This window comes from Pangasianodon hypophthalmus, chromosome 14, assembly GCF_027358585.1.
Source record: "Pangasianodon hypophthalmus isolate fPanHyp1 chromosome 14, fPanHyp1.pri, whole genome shotgun sequence".
NCBI lineage: Eukaryota > Metazoa > Chordata > Actinopteri > Siluriformes > Pangasiidae > Pangasianodon > Pangasianodon hypophthalmus.
The window spans coordinates 11712915-11736694 of NC_069723.1; the positions used below are offsets into that span (position 1 = coordinate 11712915).

A 23780-nucleotide genomic window follows, 5' to 3' on the forward strand; every position below is an offset into this window, starting at 1 on the left:
TTATACTACTCTTATGATTGCTTGTACATGCTGGTATAATAATAAGTGTGTATATGTGTGCACAGTGCCCTGCGAAGGACTGATGTCCCATCCAGGATTTTTACCCACCTTGCACCCAGTGTCCTTTGGATAGGCTCTGGATACACTGTGACCTTGACCAGGATAAATCAGTTACTTAAGATTTATTATTATTATTATTATTATTATTATTATTATTATTATGAGTAGTAGTAGTTGTTGTATTAGTAGTATTATTATTAGGAGTCTTGTGTTTCATGTTCCCTTGATAGCCTCCGAATCCACTGCCACCCTGATGCAAAGCAGTTACTACAGATGAATAAATAAAGTTACAGCATGAGAATCATTGCCTAAACTTCCACTGAAGGTTTGAGTGACTTATTGACTTGTACAATATACACTGCACAACACATTTCACCGTAACACACAGATCTCATTTAATACATTTGTATGTTTTATTTACATTTTCTCAGAAAGATCTGCTCAATTTGCATTACAGTTGGTTGCTGAGTGAAAAAAAAGTAATAATATCCCCCTATTTTACAAGTCTGCATTTCATTAGCAAACTCAAAAGTCGACATGCTTTATTTGATTTTTTCTCTTTACGCTATCTGTGAGCTTACGGGTTGAGTCGACGAGATCAGAAACACAGCTTTCATAAGACCTAAAACCAGAAAATATTAGGAATATAAAGAGATATTGAAATGGTTAGAAATACAATTACCAACAGTGAAAGCAATCACTTAGAAATGAAGAAACATAAAATAGACAAAGATACCACCAAAGAGTGGAATAAAAATATCTGGGGGAAAAAATGCCAGAGACATTTACAAAAATCCAAACAGCAGGAGATGTGAAAAGTCCTTAGAGGCATGTGGAATGAAAGTGAACATTTATATCATATTCATAATATCATTTTGATTGTTGTACTATTAATGCTCATTTTCCAGCAAAACAGTTGTCCTTAAGCAAGACAACAGAACAAGTTGAATTTGGTAAAAGATCATTTTTTTGCTTTGCTTTTTGTTCATTTTAAACACAGGGATGAGACATAAGAGACTTTGCATATAGAATAATAGAGACAGAGTAGAGATGTTTAAGTTAAAAATCCTTTTAACATTTAACCAAATGCTTGTTTTAATTTATTACTGTGAGACCATAATATGTTTTGAAAAATATTATCATAGTTTAAAAATGTCTAACTGCACAATCCATTGTGATAATGAATGAATATCAGTAAAACCTTTAAAAAATGTCTGGCTTTATTTCATCATTTGAAAGAAAGGGTATGCAAACTTTTGCACTCAGCTGTAAAGGCATATCATGAGTGAAGTTGAATAATTGAAAAAATGCAGAGGACCTTGAGTAATGTTTAACACTCAGCTATTACAGTACATAAAACGTCTCCATGGACATGGAATGCTGCACTCTGACGTCCGGATAAGAGATGCTGCATTGTCTTGTGTTATTCTGCAGTTACGCCTACTCAGTAAAATGTTTGGTAGTTATAATATTTAATTTGGCTTTTAATTTTTGTACATTAAATATTGCATTTGGTAAAACACATAAAACAATGTTCCAAGTCTGACATGTTCTGCAATTTGTCTCACAGAACCAATGATAACAGAGCAAAAAGCGAAAAGTGTATTGTTTTGCTCAGAGCATTTCAATTTTGCTTTCAATCGAATGCATGAAGGTCAACAATGCAAAGTGTCTGGCGCGATCTTTCTAGGACAGAGACAAGAAGATTGCATTTAACAAGCCACCCACATGCTGCAATATGAAACAAACAATGCGCTCTCAGGGTCATTGCTATCTCTCTCTCTCTCTCTCTCTCACCCCAGCACACAGAACCACTCTGCTGCTATATTATAAGAGGGGCAGATTTGATGTAGTGCTTTGTGTGCCAATATCCCCACTGCTCTGACAACAGAGGCGAACGCAGGCCTGTGATTGGCTGTCTCCTGCAGACGGTAAGGCTGCGCAGTGATTGGCTGCTGCTGCGTGAGTGTGCTGTTCATTCGCGCTGACAGCCACAGGGGACAGTGCGCTCACAGTGTGAGTCTGCCTTCTGGAGGAGAGAAGAGAACACAACAGGAGGCGCTTACACTTTATTTTTATCTGCTCATTATGGATTTATGTGATGGCTGAACATAATACAGCAGACAATTATGCTGACATTCATTGTTCAATAATTGTATCTGTAAATATATTCAACATGATTGTACCTTGACAGGTGAAATATTACCTTTGTAATAGGCTCACGGAGAGCAGAAATATCATATCATACTAAGATATTTTTATGATACATAATATCACAATATCGAGGAGCTACATTATAAAAAAAATAGTTATGATTTTTTTTTTTTAATATTCAACATTTACAACAAATTTTAAGTAAATAACGGGGGGAAAATGGAATATAAAATGATCGGACACTAACCTTGAATTTTTGTACCAATAAAGTATGGGCTCTGGTATGCAATATAAGTGTTATAAAAGCAGTGACACTTTAGAGTACTCAATACTCAAGAGTGCATCATGATGTTTAATATATTCTGACATCAATGTCAGCTTTTCATATTTTAGTTTATAAAAGAAGAGTTCTTAACTCCAGTCCGCAGAACCCCTTCCCTGCACAGTTTGACGTTCTCCTTACACTCATTATACCTAGCCCAGCTCATTATGATGTTAATAGTGAGCTGATCAGTTGGATCAGGAATGCCAAGAGTAAGGAAAACTTCAAACTGTGCTGAGGACTGTAGTTTTCCACTCATTTTGGTGATCGTTATACTATTTCACCTCAATCTCTTCTCTAGTTGAGGTCACTATGACAGTGTATGCCTTCATGTCTTTATCATGTGTTATCTTAACACCATCTGACTTTTGGAACTACTTCTGAATCAATCAATCAAAATAAATTCCACTCTACCTGCTGTTTGCGTGTGGGCCGTTGGGGTTGGTTGTCTGGGTGATTAGGGGTCCAAGGCCCCAGGCTCTGATTGGAGTAGAAGTCCATGGGATACACCTCCTGCCATCCTGTTTGCTGCAGAGCTACAGCCGCCTAAAATGTAAACCAAAGCAAGAGACAGCCTTTTAATCATTTATAAAACCCGGCTTCTTCCAACTGCTCCAGTTTCACTTGCTTCTTTGGTAACAGTCGATTTTAAATATTCTACAATAATCAAACCATATGCCCATTATCATTAAATATCAAATTATATACTGCACATACACTGCTGATTAGTATGACTGAGGCTGAGACAACTGCATGAGCAAATATGCATTCAATCCCATAAAGCTCCATTTGGGATTTATGAAGCCGTTAAAGCTGCCCTGATCGAACACTGCATGTTTTATTGGTGCCTTTATTGTTATTTCAAAGCATCTATTTGCAGTTGTAGTGCTCAAAATGGATCTGCCAGTTGCTGTGACTCATGATTGGGGATTTAGATGCAAGCCAAGAACATTCATAGATTCTTCCAACACTAAAATCAGAGAAGAAAGCCCCTAAGAGTAGTTTCAACACTGAAGAAAAAAAAAAAATCAATACGTGTTTTTCTGGGCTCGTGGGCATGTCAGCCTGCCTCATGGATGAAATATTCTCAAACGTACTGCTCTAATAGCACAGAAAGGATGGCACATTCTGGTTATGAACTGTTGTCCTGAGGACTCTTACAATATTACTTCATAAACAAATTCTACTCAATAAATCGGAGCACATGCAGAAGGCATTCATCAATCCTTAACGTGATATTCATTCCTCAGCATCCACTCAAAATAAGGGCACACTCAAGCACAGCATTGTGTTCTATAATGGAAGTTTTAAATCCTCATGCTGAGTCTGTTAGCGAAGATGTGTCTCACGGCTACAAATAATAAATCAGGATTTGATGGATTTTTCTCATCGTCTCCCCAGTAAAACACACACGCCCCGCTATTGCTTTCAGCCCCATCCATCTATCCTCTCGCTTTGTTTGAGCTCTTGATAAACCCAGCCTTGCCATGTTTTCCCCTTATGCTGCTTTTTTTTTATCGTTCTCCCGCTCCGCCTCTCCATCTCGTACCCCGGTCCATGGATTCCTGACTGCTGTGTGCTAGTTGTTCCTGCTAATCCCTATGCTGACAACTGTGTCTTATTGACTATAAATATAACATGAGATGCACTGAAAATAACCACTGGCTCCTTTCTATCTCTCACTCTCATTCTCTCTCCCATCTGCTTCCTATTGCAATAGCAAAAGCAGACACATGGGAGGAATAAAAAAAAAAAAGAGCAAAACCACTAAGATCCAGGGCTGGAGTAGAGCAGCACTTGCCTTATATACTCCATTTGTTGTGCTCCAAATTTAACGCAGACCAAGCTGTCATGGAAATTGAGGTTCTTTATTATGGGGAGTTCTCATTTGAATTGGTCCTGTACCATATCCACTGCTACACCAGCGCACATCCTGTCAGCCTTGCATATGTTTTATGGAAAAAGGAAAAGAAAATGGGAGCATATCAAATCAGGAAAAGCTTCATTCTAGTGCTACTTGAAATACAGGAACGTTTCAGTCACAAAGTCACATGACCACAGAAGAGCTGAACACACAGCCCAGGGGTTGAACAGTAATATTCTAGACGGCAGCTGAAATCTGTGGAGTGACAAGGCTTTATTGAGGCTCGATCTGTAAAACACTCGCCGCAGGGTGAGCCTCATGCCAGCCAGGGCCAGCTTTGTCATGGAATAAATCAGAATATACTAGTGCACTTATCACATCTGATTAGAATGAGAGACAGGAGGAAAGCAAGTGAATATATCTGAGGGTGTGAGAAAAGGAGAGCGTGCAGGCAGCCGGCCAGTGAGAGGCGCTATGGTACCATAGCGAAGTGCAGAACTCTTCTAATCTCTGAATACTTTGTCCTGCTCTCCAGATACACAACAAGAAATATGCAGGATAGATCAATAGTGTACACATACACAAACGTGTCTTGAAATGAGATTTACTTTATTTAAGCACATCATTTTCCTTTTTGGGTTAAGTGGTAAATTCTAGCTGAATAAACCTAGTGTCTACATGAAGTAAAATATAAATGAGACTAATTATAAGCTGATATAAGCCTTTGCATTGTATAAACCATGGAATGTGAAAATTGTGTTGACTCACAAGGAAGCAATGCCATAATTTTTCATGAACTTTCATGAATGTTTCAGACTCATTTTCATTTACTTTGATATTTACAGGATCTGTGAAAAACAAAATCGACTTCATGAGACATTTTTTAAACCCAAATCCCGAATTCCTGTGTATTCACTATATATGCTCAGTATACAGGGTACAGTATAATGGCATTGGAGAACATACAGTACGGAGTGCATTATACGCCTGATAGATCAGACTTTGAGATTTGTGGATGACACATAATGTAGAGCGATTTTGCATTTTTGATGCATTTTTATCATGACAAATAAAAGTGCACAGCATTCTATCAACATTAACATACCAACATTAAAGTTATGGCACCCTCGGCTGCAACTGGCTAGCTCTGCACCATTACTGCAGGACAACAATCCCACTGTATCTTGTGCTCAGTTGGAGCCTTATGAAATCAAAATGAGGTAATGAGGTGCATTTGTCTTTTTTGTGTCAGATAAGAAAAAAAAATTCAATTTATGAATTTTGAGTACTATTTCAATAATCAATTAGGTGCTTACATAATTCAATTAGTAGACTAATCGTGCTTAACACTAATTACAGCACTGGTGTCCGTGTTAAATCCAAAAGGTTAGCACAGGGAGAATCAGGGGTCACATCAAATAACCATTCCTGGAAATCTTAACTAGAGCAGTGAAAGTCAGACACAGGCATGCTTTTTAATCACAGGGCACTCATGCATATAAACTAACAAGGCAATCCAATTCTGCCATTGGGAAAGTGGAATTCTGACTTATTTTGAAGCATAAATAAGTTCTGAGATGCTGTGCCGAGTGAGGTCCAGGTGGCAGGTGTAATGAGATCTCCTCTCTCTACTTTAATAGTGAAAGGTGGTGAATGTAAGATGCGTGTACCTCATAGGGAGACAGCAGGGGCTTGGAGAATGCCGTGCCCCAATCGATTGACAGACGAGGACATGCGATCTGAACCCATCTGCAAAGAGAAGCAGGGCGAGAAAGAGAATGAACATGATTAAAATGGGAAAGCACAACTCGATGCTCTGGTGCAAAAGTACTGCGTTGGTGTGCAGCTCCGAATCCTCTGCTGTAAATATGAAAGTACATTTGCACAACCCTAAGGAGTAGAAATGTTTGCTTTGAGCTGCTGCGTCTTTATTAGGCAGTACAAAGGGACGCAACACGAGAAACAGAGAGGGGAAGAGGGGAAAGGAGGCACAGGAAAGGTGAGCCAGAATAAATATGCTAGCATGCTCTTGTCTATATAGAGCTATACAGAGCTACAGTAGGCAAAGTGGAGAGAAGGGAAAAAGAAATCAGGAAAATAGGGGGGGCATGAAAGGAGAGGAGGTGGTGAGGGAGAGGTCATATCGATCAGTGGTTCTCAAAGTGGGGTCCAGGGGCCCCCAGAGGTTTGTGATGCACAGCCAGGGGATCTGTATGTTTTTGAAAATTTTGTGATAGAAGTGATAGAATTCATAACTCCAGCTATCAAAGTTATTATATTTATTATTTAGTTTCTATAGTTAATAGCCTGTTTGACTGGTTATCTGAATGGGTTTAATCCAAATCTCAATAACTCAAAAACAGGCAAGCCCATAAATAAAGTTAACATGGACCATGGTGTTCTGTGAATGGAAAGTTCAAGAATAAAAAGCTGTATGTCTCAAATAAATAACCAAATTATCATTTTGCACATTTGAGTAAAGAGCCTAATATTTAAAAAGTCAGATTATGTTCTTACAATAATGTGTACTGAGGGGGTACATTAATGTGTTCTGTGGAGTTTATTTTGCGGTTAAAAGGGTCCCTGGCTGCAAAAAGTTTAGACATTGCTGGGATACACTCACCTTAATGGGAACACCCTTCATGCAATTATCCAGTCTGCCAATCATATAGATGTCATATCATTAAGATACAGGTCAAAAGCTCCAGTTAATGTTCACAGTGACTTTGACCATGGCATGGCTGTAGGTGCCAGACAGGCTGGTTTGAGTATTTCAACCTGATGATCTCCTGAGATTTTCACATACAACAGTCTCTAGAGTTTACACAGAATGGTGCGAAAAACAAAATATCCAGTGAGAGCCAGTTCTGTGGGCAAAAATGCCTTGTTGATGAGAGTAGTCTACGAGAGTAGTACTATTGTAGTCAAATAATCACTCTTTACATCCGTGGTGAGCAGAAAAGCATCTCAGAAGGCATGACAATTCGAACCTTGGGGCATATAGGCTACAATTCCAAAAACAGAAATCTGGGACACAGACTCGCTGAGACTGAACAGTTGAAGATTGGCCTTTTTCCAATTCTTCAACTTCACTCACTCACTTTCAGTAACCGCTTTATCCCGACCAGGGTTGCGGTGGATCTGTAGGCATGGATTGGATGCCAGTCCATTGCAGGGCACCATTCACACACATTCACACCTAGCCAATCCACTCACTGTCATGTTTTTGGGAAGTGGAAGCCCACCAGTCCAAAAATATTAGAACAGAAACAAACTGGTCACATGCAGGGAAAAAAAAAGCTCTGAAAGAAAAACATTTTGTGCAGCATTACACAACGTCATCTGGAGGCGTACAAAAGTTCAAGTTGTGAATGTGGGAAAGTTGACATCTTGACATCCTCTCTCTCCCACACTCACACTTTCTTTAAGTCTTATATGGTTTTGATTTGAACTGTGGAAATGATAATGGGCTTCAACTAAATGCTCCCTAGCCCTGCTTCCACCTTTTTTCAATCGACCAGCTAACCACTTATTGATTGAAAAACGACCAAAATACTCCTCCACAGTAGTGTATCCCCCTCCCACCAGTAAAACTGATACGCTGAGCCGAATGTTTCAGAACCAGCATAATTATTCATGTTGGACGACTAGCACATACTAAAACTGGGCTCTGAGCCTTTCTCATTTTTTCACCGTGAGAGCGTCTCCAGTGGAGGCCACTGTATGCTGGAAGGGAGGATTTGAAAGGGAAGGTGTGTGGGCGTATACAGCTCAGGATCCCACAAGCCCGCAGGCTGAGAAGAAATGGAGGAGGAGGAGGAATGGGGGGAGGAAGGGTACCTCTGGAGAGCCATAAGGATTGAAACAGGCTACACGGAGCAAAAAAAAAGGGCGAGCAATGTTAAGTGCTAATATTAGCTTGGTCTGTGTAAGGTGCTGCGAACATGGGTGCCGAAATTTACAACAATAATTAATTTTCAGGACTTTCAGATGCAGCATCAGCTGTCGCTTTGCCCACAGGCAAGAAAGGCGTGTAGGAGAACACACTCCTCCAGGCTGTAGGAGGTGTGTAGGAGGACTTGTACACTCCCTTCAACACCAAATGCTGAGCTGATGACAGGTCAAAGCAGTGTAATGACGCCTTGGTTTGGCTCCCACTGAATACGGCCATGATGAGAGGCCTCTTCAGCTCATCATTACACCCACCACCACAATGAGAGACGGGCTCCCCGATGAAAGAGTCTAATGGAGGGAGGGAGTGTGAGAAGTGGAAAGAGATGTGATTAGCACTGAAATGGGGAGGGCTTCCCTGCACCAAGAAGGCCTGGGATCTTGCCTCGCTCCTCACTTTCTTAGGAAATAATACATTTTAATTAGCCACTTCACCCACTGCTCACAGTTTAACTTTCAGAGCTGCAGTAAATGGATAGGCATATACCAGAGCAGGTGAATAAGAACTTCATGGGAGTCTGATTTATGTTGAGATGTAAATTTGAAGTGCAATGCATTCAAAATAATTATGAATCACAGATGAAAAAAGGGAGAGAGAACTCTGATGTGCGTATTCAAAATCTGAAGAATAATTGGCATTATCGCTTTCACTGTTGTGCTTTAGAATGAAAGTTTATGTGCAATTAAAATAACCATGGGGGAGAACAGTGTGAACAACAGCTCACCGCATGAAAGTGTTGTGATTAAAAAGTATTTGCTAACGTGGCACATGGGTCGTATGGGCTTCATACTCCACCCCATCTCTGTCCTTTCTCTCGCAGTCTGGTACTGTTTAGAATCCATACCTAGGGGCACGGATCAGACTCAGCTCCTGTGGAGATTATGCTATTCAGCCTTCTGTAGGCAAGTCATCCGGTTAACTCCACGTCACCACAAAGTTATCGTTCAAAATGAGGCTAAAACCAGAAGCCATGTAACACACCAAATGATGTGCTACTGATGCTGGTGGCACTTGGCAGGGGAAGAGTGAAAGCAAGCTGGAGAGTGAGCTTCTATCTGTTACGTCCTGCTGGGATTATGCATGCAGCGTCTCTCCCAGAGGCGTAAGAGAGTCATGAGGGAGGCAGGAGGCCAAATCCACTCGCCTTAACTTCGCTACAGCTTCCAGGATTTAACTTCGGTACAGCTTCCTCATATCCCTCCATCTGTGCTCCTCTTGTGTGCCTCCATTTGCCAAGGGTGGTGGTGCTCCTTACTCAGACCAGGCTCATGCAACAGAGATGGGAAACCTTTTCAGGTTGCAAACCTTTGCTGAAGGTGCTTTTTAGGGCTGCAGTGCACATAACATATACTCCATTGTGTTGTGCATTGGGTAAGAAATAAATCTGGTGTGCGTGGTCTGATGTGACATGTGACTTAAGGAATAACATCAAACATGCAATATGCACGAAGCTGCCCACCGCAATAATACAAACTGCTAAAGAGAAAAACTCCAGGGCTAGTATTAATTAAACTGACATCTTGAATGACAGTCACAGTACACTCTAGGTAGAAGAACAATGGTTAGTTATGAAACAAAGTTGCCATGCCATCATGAGTGTTATCTTCCCCGGCTGTCAAACTAAGCCCTCTTCTATTATTTCTGTGCTTGCAAGTCCCAAGGGGGCACTAAAGCTGAGATTATTGCACCCTGTGTTTTGGGGAAGGCTGCATCTTTTGAAGGGGGATGAGCTGATTTTTAATTGCGTAAAAATAAGAACGTGACTCTGCATAATGATGGCATGAGACTCACGTGTCAACATCTGCCATCAGCGCCAGCTTGCTGGGGAAGATCTCCGAAAGGAGCACCCTGGTGAATGACCTGCCAAGTGCCTTCAGCTTCTCCTCCAAATGCTAGACAGAGTAAATGAGACAGAGAGAGAGGAAGAGAGAGGAGGAGAGAGTGGGAGAGAGAAAAATATAGAGGGAATGTGGGGTTAATACAGGTGGAAAAAAAGAAATAAGACTATAAATTTATTCATCACAGCAAAATACCAGATGACCCGGGGCTGTCTAGCTTTCCATACAAAAAATGGCCACACTTCTACTCTGGGCAGGACTCATCCTGCTGCCAGACATCAAACGCCTCAAACCAGACAGAAAATCAAAACCAGACCTGTGTACTGAAGCTCATTTAAACTTGAGAACTAGGCCATTATGTACTGTCTTGCAATATAGACATAAATGATTTGACAAAATATCATTATTACTTTCTAAGCAGTTACATTTAGACATTATTCTCTTTATTTTCTTGTACTGAGACTTCGCAAAGATTTATTAGGCATTTCCAGTTGACAATAGTGTTCCTCGCTTGGTGTATGTGCGTTACAATTACAAACCTGTGTTCCTCTGGGTAATGGAATGCCTAGTGCATTCAATTCTGCACCACATAGACAATATATACACCTCAATGTCATTTTAAGAAAAGGGCTTTCCTGAGACCTACTAGTGTGCATGCACAACCACTCCAATGCCTTCTCTTGCTCACCCATCCTCTTTACTACATTACATTTCATGCAAGCAATATGAATACATAACTCTTGAGCAGGAGAACATTACACACAGCTCCAAACCCTTTGGGCTATACATATTTCTAGTGAAGAACATCGCAAGAGTGAACATTAGCTGTTAACGGCTTCAAAGCCCCAAGGCTCAACAAACAACAAATAAATAAAAGTAGTATATTTCACTCTCTTCCTTACCAAGTAAATGGACAGATTATACCAGGTGGAGTTTAGAGCAAACACATCTTCAATTAACTTAGCATGAAAGTAATGACTGATATATACTTAGAACAGTGACTTGTTCCAGAGTTACAGAGTCTCTCACCTGCTGGCTCACAGTGCGGCTGCCAGACTGCTTCCAGGTCCAGGAAATTCAGCCAAATCACCCATATCTGACTTACATTTCCTTCCAACTAAATTTGGCACTGATTACAAATTACTATTACTGACTTATAAATCATTGCAAGACCTGGCTCCATATTATCTATCCTACTTGTTGAGCACTGTCTTCCACACAATTTATAGTCTCATGGCCCTGGTTTGTACTCTATTCCAAGAATTAAGAAAAACTCAGAAGATTGGTTAGACTCTTGTTTGTCTGAATCGTTATTAGCCCCAGATTCACTTTAAAATCTTCGAACCCAGAGTATACATACACTGACAAGCTTATATTTTTTTCATTTTTATTTACAGATTCTATCCATTTTAAATCATTTGTCTATGGCTTTATTATTATTTAACCTTTTTTTTCATTTCATATTTTTATTATTTTTTGTTATTAATATTTTTTACCTACCCATGTGCTTAAAGTTTTCCTGAGCAGGACTAGTTTTATAACTGCACTCAAAAATGTTATGTGAAATATCCTGTCAGGTTAGCTTATGTTAGTCATGTAGACAGAATTTGCAGTAAAATTATTTTCATAAGTGTTTATGACTTAGAAATGCTGCCTTACCATTAGCAGTGCAAATTATGAATATTTAAAAATACGACTAGAAATCCTCTTAAGAAATTGGGTCAGGTTAGCTCATGTTAGCTAACTACCTAGCATTAGCAGTTAAAACTGGAAATGTTTCTGAGTCTGACTAAACCATCCTTCCAGACGTTTTGTCTGGATAGGTAACATTAGCTAGATGGCTAGCTTTGGCAGTGAAGATGCCAAGATAACATTATGAATATGACTAGATATCCTCTCAGAAACAGTGTCAGGTTAGCTCATGTTAGCCATCAATTTAGCATTAGCAGTTAAGACCATAAACATTAGCTATTTCTTATGCTATTTCTTATGTTTCTTTTTCTTAGTACTTTTACTTTGCCTTATTTTATTTACAGTACACTTTGCTTTTTTATGTTTTTCTCCTTCATGAAGACGCTTTGAATCAATTCTAATAATAAAAGGAGCTGTACAAATACAGTTGACTAGACTTATTTTGAAAATACATTTCTAAATATCTAATCACCTCTAGTTCCAATTTTTCAAGTTCAACTCTCTTTTCACATGTGACAGTTTGACAGCTGAAGGCTGACAGTAACTAATGCCTTGCTCTCTCAGACACAAACAGACAACGGCTACAGATCTATTCCATCAGAATATCCATCTGAATGTCTATTTGTCTGAGATTGGTATTCGTATAGATCTCATTTGGGAGACACTGTGTTATGAGAGTCAGAGAGAGATTCATGTTGGCTTAAAAATCTCATTTGACAGCAAAATGGGAGATGTTGGAAAGATCCTCGAGTCTCTCTCTCTCTCTCTCTCTCCCTTCGCCTATGCATACCAATTAAGACAGGATCAGTCAAAACAAAGTCAAACACAATACATGAGAGAAAAACAAAAATGAGCAGATCAAAAGAGGCAAAGGGAGCAATAGGGTGTTGAAAAAGACCCCTCCCAATCCTGAGTACTGATTAAGACCCCACGCACATTCCATTATAGCAAAAGGAATAGAATGTGTATATGTGCTTGGAGGTATCTGTATTAAGTTTTAAGTATTTAGTAAATGGAACTCTGAAGTTTGGTAGGATATATACAGTCCCCTCCGAAAGTATTCGAATGGCAAGGCCAGTTCTCAGCTGATGACAGTAACATTGTGAGAGTTGAGAAGAAAAACCCAAAGACAACAGTCCGTGACATCACCAACAACCGCCACAGGGCAGGGATGAAGGTATCATAATCCACTGCTCAAAGAAGACTTTAAGAGCAGAAATATAGAGGCCCTACCACAAGATGCATGCCACTCACCAGCAGTAAGAATCGGATGGTCAGATTGGAATTCACAAAGAAACAGAGATGAGCCACAAAAGTTCTGTAAACAAGCTGTGATGGAAACACCAAAGTAGAGAGAAGTGGAGAAAGAAAGGATCTGCTTCTGAGCCAAAACATATGAGCTCATCGGTCAAGCATGGTGGAGGTAGTGTCATGGCTTAGGCTTGCAAGGCTGCTTCTGGAATGGGCTTGCTAATCTTTATTGATGATGTAACTCATTATGGTAATAGCAGATTGAATTCAGAAGTCTACAGAAACATTCTGTCTGCCAATATACAGAGAAATCCATCCAATCTAATTGGGAGGAACTTCATCATGCAGCAAGATAATGACCCAAAACACACTGCCAACACAACAAAGGACTTCATCAGGTGAAAAAAGTTAAAGGTTTTAGACTCAAGTCAATCACCAGACCTTAACCCAAATGAGCATGCATTTCACCTCCTGAAGAGGAGACTGAAGGGAGAAACACCCTCAAAACAAACAACAACTGAAAGAAAGCATCACAAAAGAAGACTGCAACAGTTTGATGATGTCAGTGGGTCGCTGGCTTTATGTAGTTAATGCAAAACAAAAGAATTGGCCTTTTATCAATGTTTAATCTCTCACCTCTAAGATTTTGGGATTGCCTTGGCGACCAAGAGTACCCAGAATTAGACCCCACCTCTGGGCTGAGCGCGCGGTCTCTATGGCCTGCCGTCTGTTGGCACGCATGGCCTCGTGGTCATAATACTCCCGAGAGAATACCTTACTGTAGGGATCATACCTGCAAAAAACACTCTATTCATTATGTTGCCATCATATTTAGAAAGGATGAATACATGAATACTTTTCAAACAGGTAGATCACTAACTAGCTGTGCTGTAACTAAGCACAAGTGCACTGCATTCTGGAACTCAGTTCCACATTTGCTGTCTCCGCTACTTTTGCATTGGATTTGTCATTAATATGACATTGAACATAGCTGGAAAATTGGTTAGAAACAGAACTCTTGCTCTTTTTGTTTTAGGAGCTAACAGTGAAACCTGGCTTCCATTGATCCCTTACGTTTGAGATTACTGAATTTTCTTCTCCTATTAAATCCCTTTTCTAACTGCACTAGCAATGTCCCCTGTGATGTCAGAGTAGCATATGTCTAAATTCTTATAGGAATAAGGAAATACAGCACCAACCACCAAATTTGCACCAGTATTGCTAAGCACATCAGAAATATTTCACTATAAACATATTTAATGTATTTCAAGGTGGAGTTCTCCTTTAATGAACAAAGAAACTGCAGTGATCATTTCTTTGTGCAGGATCTCTGAGATTTACCTGTAAGCTGGGACATCTGGATTGGCGATCATGATTGATTCCAAGTGAAACCTTCCATCCCCAAGGTATCTGTCTTGGCAAACATATGCTATATCAGACAGTGGAAGGAGGGATTGAGATAGAAACAAAGCTCATGACACTGGACTACACCATGGACAGCAGCTGGGGGTGGAATGTCTAGGGGTGACCATATACACACACACTTACATGCACACAGATGCAAGTGCACCTGCAGTTAATAACACACACATACACTACAGCTGTCAAAATTGTCTAAAAACAACATTTAATTTTTAATTGCTGCATTCGAATGTATATAAATATGAACAAGTCATACCGTCATACTGCCACGCACACAAAGAAGGTTAGCCATAGTGCTACACTGCATTTGGATCACAAACAGTAAAGCTCAAAATTGGCTGTTTTTCAGGTTCATTTGAAGATTTAGTTTTATTTTTTGAAGATTTTATTTTTACCCACACAGTATTTGTCAAAAATATATGAGTAAGCCAAGTAACTGCACTCTAGCCATCTAGTTAGCATTAACAGTAAACCTACATTCATGACTTTGATGACTTGATTGTATTGATGACTTTGAAATCCTGCCAAGTTAGCTCATTTACGCTAGTTGGCTAACATTAGCAGTGAAGATTACAAACACTTATGCATATGAGTAGAAATCCTCCACATGTTAGCAAATTGCGAGCATTAGCAGTAAAGAAGGATGACTAAAACATCCTTTTGGAAGTTGGTATCTACTTGGTTAGCAGTATGGATTATTCGCATTTCAGTATATGACTTAGCTATCCTCTCAGAAATTTGGTTATGTTAGCTTAAGTTTAAGTCTAGCTATATAGCCATTAGCTAACATTAGCAGTTAAGCTAGTAAGCATTTATAAACATGAACCAAACATTCTCTTGTGCTGAAGCACATTTGGGTATAGAGTGGGTTTTTAGGGTACGTGTAGCACACGACAACACACTGACTAGCTCATGTGCAATTCTCCAAAATCCTAATAGTGCTTTGAGCACATCAGTGGTGCTGTGTGTCCAGCAGCTTTCAGAAAATCTGAAAACTGTCCCATTATGTGGTTGCCTTTAGTACCTTTAATAGTTCAGACACAGTGAATAATAACCCTGAATAAGAAGCAATCATCAGCATGATCCAGTACTTTGTTCTTCTCTCCATCTTCTGTCCTCTACTGGACATGCTCATGTTACACGGTAGCATGATGGCAGATGCCAATGCAACCACCCATGTTAGACATTTTATTAGGAACACCTGTACACCGTAACATTCATGCAGTTATCTAATCAGCCAATCATGTGGCAGTAGCACAATGCAAAAAAATCAGCCAGATGGGTTAGTTTGAGTATTTCAGAAACTGCTGATCTCCTGGGAATTTCACACACAGTCTTTACAGTTTACACAGAATGATGCGAAAAACAAAAAACATCCTGTGAGCAGAGGTCTGCAGGCTGAAACACCTTGTGGTAAGAGAGATCAGAGGAGAATGACCAGACTGTCTGAGCTGACAAGAAGTCTATAGTAACTCAACCATGGTGAGCAGAAAAGCATCTCAGAACGCACAACACATCAAACCTTGAGGTGGATGGGCTACAACAGCAGAAGACCATGTCAGGTTTGGCCATGAACAAGAATCTGAAGCTATTATGGGCATTTTTTTCTAACCTTCAACTGTCCCCTTTCGGTGAGCCTGTGTTTTGTGCATGCTGACATGCTTTTCTGCTCACCATGGTTGTAAAGAGTGATTATTTGAGCTACTATATCCTTCCTGGCAGCTTGACCCAATCTGATCATTTTCGTCTGATCTCTCCTATCAGCAAGGAGTTTCCACCCACAAAACTGTCGCTCACTCAAAAAAAAACATTCTGTATAAACTCTAGAGACTGTTGTAAGTGAAAATCCCAGGAGATCAGCAGTTTCTGAAATACTCAAACCAGTCCATCTGGTACCAACATCCATGCCATGATCAAAGTCACACAGATCACACTTTTGCTTCATTCTGATGTTTGAGGTGAACATTACCTGAAGCTCTATCCTGACTCTGCATGATTTTTTTTTACACTGCACTACTGCCACATGATTGGCTGATTAGATAACGTGATGCATGATTGTGATGGTGGACAGTGGACGGTGAGTGTATAAACCAGATGTCTCATGTTAGCTAGTTGGCTAAAAAAACGTGGACTGCTTTGAAACTAGCCCCAAAATACACACAGACTTGATTTTTCCACCCGTAACCTTGCTGATAAACAAGTGCGTCTCCAACACACAGTTAGGCCCATCCTGAATTGCTTCCTACTCACTACATGTTGTCACTACACATCACACAACAATGGCACTGTAGACCCTATATAGTGCCGTACAATTAAACACCATTTGAAATTCTGCTACAGAACAGGTGCCTGCTAGAAATTGTAAAATCACTTTTACAACACAAAAATACTTTGTAATTAATTAGAAAACTGAACAAAGGCATAAATTACATGCATTATTTCAGAGCCATCACCACAGACGACCAATTCGAATGTGACTTTTTTGCCTTTAAATATGTACAGTACATATTATAAATAAAATAAATCAAATAGTGAAAATGCAAATTCCTTCTAAGAGCTTTAATGTACACTTAAGCACACTCGCTTACAAGCTGAGGCCTGAAAAAGCTGACAATAGGAGATGTGCCATAGGCAATAGTGGGAAATATAACCATAGACCACCTGAATGAGACCTAGGGGAGAAAAAATAGAGCTCTTAATTAGCCAGCCTTCAAAAAAACCGGACCAGTCTCACAAAGAGCAGTATCCCACTGGACCTGAAAGAGCAAATGGCTGACCGAAATGCACATGCATTCAAACCCTGTGCAATATGGTCCACTGCTCAGCGTCGTTAATGTAATAGCTGTTACATGTTCGCATCAGAGTGAACAGAAATGGCAGCATGCGTACCTCAGCAGTCCTGCCGCTCAATCACATGAGCACAAAGCGCTTTAATAGAGCACAAATCCTGCCTTAATGCATAGCAGTCTATAGGTAGGCATGTTGACCTGGTATGACAAAGTGAACCACTCCAGCGCTGTTCCGGGTTTCACTAAGATGTGCATTCATGGCTGCAGGTTTGAAAACGCTCTCATTCAGTACTTTAAAGCTCCTTTATTGCAAGGCTCATTCAGCTATTCAGCTGCTCATTACTGTAATGAGACAGTTTTCCCTGCTCTATAAAGCATTCCTAGCAGTATGACAAGGGCCCAAACACACATGCCATTCTTCACCCTCCACCCCGCAGAGGTAGCTATATATTTCCCTCAGCTCTATGGAGACAGAGTGCACGAGCTTTTCTATTATTTAATGCTAGCCCTCCTTTCTAATGGCCATTATTCCCATCCTCCATACATACTAAAATATCTTCTGAAATACACCACCTCTTAAGATTTAATTAGCCGTTAATCTTGGTGCTATTGTTGGGAGGGTATGATATAATAGCTGTAGTAATGTAAGTTTGGAAAAAAGGGCAGGCTGCTGAATTAGAGCAGTGTGTTGCTGTTTTGTAGACATCACGTCAGCGTTTCAAGCGAGATGGTGGATTGTGTGCGGTGTTGTTCAGGTAACACACTATATACCCGTGTATGTGTGTGTCACTTCCTAGTGGAGTGGTGAAAGGAAGACTGATGAAAAGCACTTCTCATTCCCCTGTGCCCTGATACACAAACATTCTCTCTCACAAAACACACACATACACACGGTCAACATTTAAAAAAAATATTTAGTTTGATGTTGAACATTAAGTGCTCCATCATGCATTAATCTCAATACAACAATGCAATAAGAGTACCACTATCAAATAACAGGCTTAACACCTGAATTCATTTAAAAATAATCTGAATCTGAACCGGCTACAATATAAGATTTATACAAGCCTAAACAATTTCACCCATTTTTTTTTTACCTCGATCATCTTTCACTCTTCACACTTGCACATTACAAGATTTGCCCAGAAAAAAAAAACAAACAAAAAAACACCCCATAGTTTCAGGCTATGCTATGAGTCCCCGAAAAACGATCCCGACTTTGCGTACTTGGGAATTTCTCATGAACAAACATGACTTCAGACCAAAACATATTTAGCAGTTCACAATTATGCTGCATTCCACTAAATTTCATCACACAGAATTTCCAACCTCCGACAATGGAAAAAACAAAACAAAGAAAACGTCCCCCCAACTCGGAAGACCTACTTGGAAACTCAGTACAGTCTCCTTAAACCCGAGTTTGGCAAGTGACGTCTAATCAGCATGAATCCTCACAGCATGAACAGTAAACAAAGTAGCACTTCTTTAACATTAACTATACAGTTTGCTGTCTTGAGGAGGGAAATACATCACTAATTACAGTTAGCTTGCTAGATTTTTACAAACAAAAGATGACCATGGAGACGTCCATGTTTTTTCCCCCAGTTTGTAGCTCAAATGCACGGAGGTAAAAAAAAAAAATGCAGTTAATCCAAGTTCTGAATTCCCAATTCTGGGTTAAGTTGAATACGCATTAAGCTTGGGTGTCATTAGTTATTAGTCTTGAAGACAAAATTATGTTTTCACGCAAGGCAGCTGGTATTCCAACACACTACAGGATATTGAGCTGTAAATATTGAACATGTTTAATATTTACAACGTTAAATAGCATCCATGACAGCACTATGAATACATGCTCTACTTCTTTTTGGACCTTTGTTGCACCTTCTGCTGCTGTGGATGGTCCCACATGGTTACAGAAAAGATTTGCACTTCCCAAAAACAGTTCATGCCCAAGGCTATCCCTTGCTATAGTGGATAATCTCTCAGTTCTATAGACTTGTACCTAAGAACTGCTATTGTAATGATAAGCTCTGTCTTGTGCTCATCCCAGGACTCTTATTCACAATATGCTCATATTGAACATCCTGAACACTTAATACTGTTTGACTTTACTCTTCCACATCTGTACACGCTAATGAATTATAATCATAATATAAGGTGTTATCCAGATGAGGTTCCCTTGAATCTGGTTCCTCTCAAGGCTTCTTCCTCATGCTGTCTCAGGGAGTTTTTCCTTGTCACTCTTGCCTCTGGTTTGATCATTAGGGAAAAAAATCTACGTCCAGACTTCTGTAAAGCTGCTTTGTGACAATGTCTATTATTATAAGTGCTATACAAATAATTTAATTCAAATGAATAAAGGGTTAAGACTGAATTTTAAACATGTACCACATCATGGACCATAAGACCAGTTTAAAATCAGTCACATTTTATTGGCCCAATTAAACTCTAGTCTGGCCCAGGCACTAGCCATGGTCCGTTCAGTGGATATTAGTTGATTTATTTCCCCTATATAACATCATTTTGGTTCCTATCAGCTCCAGGACAAGAAACCTAATGCCACATCCTGAATGTCAAACTTTTTTTTTTTTTTTACTTTCTGACTCGTATTCATGAGTACTGTGTTTCTTAGAAGAAGAGAAAAATATCTTCCACATACTGTGCCTATAAGTAACACTGGGTCTACAGGGAAGTAACAAGACTAAACTACACAGCAGCCAAAATAAAGAGAAATCAGCAAGAGTTGGTACCATACTGATAATCAAAAGATGCTGTTAACTGGGTACTGATGCTAGTTAAATAGTTTAGCTTCCAGCACGAGCATCTACTCAGAGCCATGCCACCACAGCCTACACACTCTCCACAACCCACACACACTAATTAACATACACTCACACATCCACACACAAACTCATGTAAATTAACCCACTCATATACTTCCATACAAAAAACCTCAACACAACCTCACGTTGGTGCATAAACACAAAGCCAAACATACACATAGGAACCTTTTTCAAAACTAGTAATATATGGAGGAACTAGTAATATGTTTGAAGTGGCACCAAATTCCCTTGTACTGCGACAGGTTAGTGTTCAAATAAACAATGCACTTTGCTTATTGTAGAAAACAGTTTCAGTCACTGTGGCATTTTGAGTTTAATTCCTAGGCTGTGGATCCAGAAGCTTTGTAGTTCCTGCTTCAGAGTTGGTCAATTTCTGGGAACTAGAACCTACTGAGGTGGAGCTTGCAGTACTGAAAATCATTGATTTGTCAAACACAAGCTTGGCAGTAAATCGTTTATTTGTAATGACTGGCAAAGTGGAACGCTTCTGTAAAGCTTTTGTTTTTACACAGGTGGCAAGTCAAAAACGTGGGAGTGAATTGTATAAGCTTCTAGTGGCATGCTGCAAGTGGCAAAAAGGCTGGAATGGTGAAATTGTGCTTCTCGCACACTCGGATGGTTAGAAAAGCTGTTAAAATCATAATCTCACAACAAAGCCAATACAATGCAGGATAAGAACTTTAGTCTATGGGTTCAGTGTATGGGTGTGCTTTTGCTGCAAGCTGAAATGTGAGGATGACTGAAGAGTGGGCGTCGCTTTAGCTATTTTACATTTATGGGTAAAATTCATTTAAGGGTTCATTAAGGCTTTAGAAGCCCCAAGCCTTTACTGCTAGGCCTTATATAGTATGTTATTCAGCCATGAGTGTGTTATTTATGAAAGCAAATGTAAGTGCACTGAGATGTGCTGTAGGCAGAGTGAGTTAGTTGGCGCTAGTTGAAGCCCCAGGCAGGGAGCTATAGAGAGATGGTGCTTGGCAAGAGAGTAGAGGCCTAGGCATATAGAAAAATAACAAATGGATGTATTATCTGTGAAGCTTTGAGGAAACTTTTCAGTTTACCCAAGTTAAGTACCTACTTGCATGTAATTTTCCGAGTTGGAACATGAAGAAAAAAAACCAATAATATACAATTTCTCATTCAGAAGATTCAGAGCACTTCAGTTCTTCAGTGGAAAAACACAGAGGCACGCAACATGTATGTTAATAAGAGTGGATGGATCTCTGAAACATAAGTATGCCCTTCTGTATCTGCGCTCTTCTCTCTGAGAGGAAAGTGAATAGCATACTTGATGCCACTGGTCACAGCAAAGCAATTTATACAGTTTATGTGTGAGACAGAGACTCAACAGGCTTATATGTGTGTGTATGTTTCAGGATGCCGTGTGAGAGATATATGAGAATATATGAGTCCATACTTCATATGTGCCTCTATCATCTATACTCATACACGCCCCAGCCCTTTAAGTGTATTTCCTTTAACTGTGTTTTCAAGCGCTTCACAGACATTGACTGATGCTCTTTTCATTAAAACTGATGTATGGCCTCCAGCCTTGCTGTGCTTCCACACACACACACACACACAAACACACACACTGCAAGAAGGGGAAATGGAGAGATTATGTTCTCACATGATGGCATTGACGTGCTTGTCAAGGCGAGGGGAGGTGCAGCCCAGGATCTCTCCCGGAGACAGTGGCCGACACTGAGGCACAAGAACCTCGTAATCCGGCTTCAGCTCTGCACTGACCGCCTGCAGGGACAGAGACAGACATATCGCTGTTGGTGGAAAGATAAAGAGGCATGGTGGGGAGAGAGAGAGCAGCAAAAAACAAAAGGAAGGGAGTGACCCAGTGTACCCTTTCCTGCACTTCGTGTAAAGATGAATGAGATGAGCAACATTCCAAATCAACACCAGAGCAGCAGAGGCACGTCAGAGACAGAGAAATCATTTAGAGGCTTTAAACCAAGCAGCTCAGAAAGAATACAACACATTTAAGGCCGACCCACTGTGGCCACCCTGAGCACCATACAAATGCCTTGACAGCAAGCATGGCACAACACACGCATTACAAACACCAACATGGCAACAACCGCAAATAGCACAAGGCAACACTGCCCCAGAGAATTCAGAGCTGCCAATTAAAAACACACACACACACACAAAACCAGAAAGCCTCAGAGAGCACATATGCTGGTGTATACTACTATCACCACCACCACCACTACTGCTACTACTACCACTACTGCCACCACGACTACTAATACTACCACCACCACTACAAATACTACCACTACCACCACCACTATTACTACTACCACTACTAGTATTAACACTACCACCACTACTACCACCACTACTATTACTACTACCACTACCACCACCCTTACTGCTACCACCACCACCACCGCTACTACTAATAATAATAACAACTATGTGACAATATACAATGTATAACAATGTATATCAATAAAACATTTGAATAGCCTCTCATACAAAAAGCTTTCCACTATAAGCCAGCTGGGGCTGCACTATATGAACAAAAATAAAATATTGTAACTGCATTGCTATTTGTCATATTTTCTACACTATTATCATATGTCTTGCAATATATTAAAACAAATCAGTAAAGCTGTGATGCGTCACAGCTACAGACTGTCTGGGTTAATCTGATCTGTTAATAACACCAACACTATGATTAATCAACAGAAAACTTAAGTGGATGCCCTGAATCCTGAGTCATTATGGACAGAACACAAGAGTGGATTGAGTATTAGAGTGCTCACTTGCATATTGCAGCCTTCTGCGCTAATATTGCAATCATGATTAATACTCTGTGCAGTCCTAAAGCCAGCCAGTGAGCCTTACATCTCAAGCTGACAAACTGTTGTACAGAAGGAATAATAAAAAGAGTGATAAACAGAAATAAAGTTGGAGCAAAGAGATAAAAAATAAAAGAAGCAACAAAATTGGACTAACTAATAAAATGCACTAAAATTATACAAAGGAGCCTAATTAAATGCAATATTGAATAACTGTGTCTAGACCCACAGAGTCCACTCTGAATAAACATAGAGCTCAACAGTGATTCCTTTTTCAGTTAGATTTTTTTTTTTTTTTTTTTTTGGGTAAACCAAGTTTTTTCCCCAATTTAGTTGTTGCTAGACAAGACGAGTGTCCCCTATTGCACACCTGATACCAATCCGGGAGAGTAAAACAATGACACATGACACACAATGACACACTTTCTCAATTATTAATCGAGTGATTCAGCCCACAAATGGACATTATGTATTTTGTGTGACCCCAAGCCTTTACCATCTTACTGTAACCTGTGTGTAACCTGAGTGACGGAATATTCCTTGATGTCACAGCCTTGTGGAAGAGTGAGCTTACATTGCTTCTAGCTTTTCAAATAGTCTGGAGGTGTGTTTGAAAGGGCAGAGCACATTTACACTGTCACAGCTTGAAACAAGATGTAAGGAATAAAACAACAAATCAAAAACTCTAACCTTACATTAAAAAATGTTTAGAGAGGTTTTTGTTCAGTTTCACACAGCGAAAAAATTAAGACATATAGCATGAAATAG

General features: G+C 39.9%; 1 protein-coding gene across 1 annotated transcript in view; it reads right to left on the reverse strand.

Moving 5' to 3' along the window:
- Nucleotides 1–451: 451 nt before the first annotated feature.
- dph1 (diphthamide biosynthesis 1) overlaps nucleotides 452–23780 on the reverse strand; it is a 91077-nt gene continuing 67748 nt past the window's right edge. The window contains exons 6-12 of the mRNA XM_026924969.3: nucleotides 21821–21942; nucleotides 14475–14543; nucleotides 13770–13926; nucleotides 10144–10244; nucleotides 6071–6149; nucleotides 2951–3082; nucleotides 452–2089 (exon numbers count right to left, since the gene is read on the reverse strand). Coding sequence (XP_026780770.2) covers nucleotides 2036–2089; nucleotides 2951–3082; nucleotides 6071–6149; nucleotides 10144–10244; nucleotides 13770–13926; nucleotides 14475–14543; nucleotides 21821–21942 — 714 coding nt within the window. The 3' untranslated portion in view covers nucleotides 452–2035. The remainder of the gene's footprint in view (nucleotides 2090–2950; nucleotides 3083–6070; nucleotides 6150–10143; nucleotides 10245–13769; nucleotides 13927–14474; nucleotides 14544–21820; nucleotides 21943–23780) is intronic.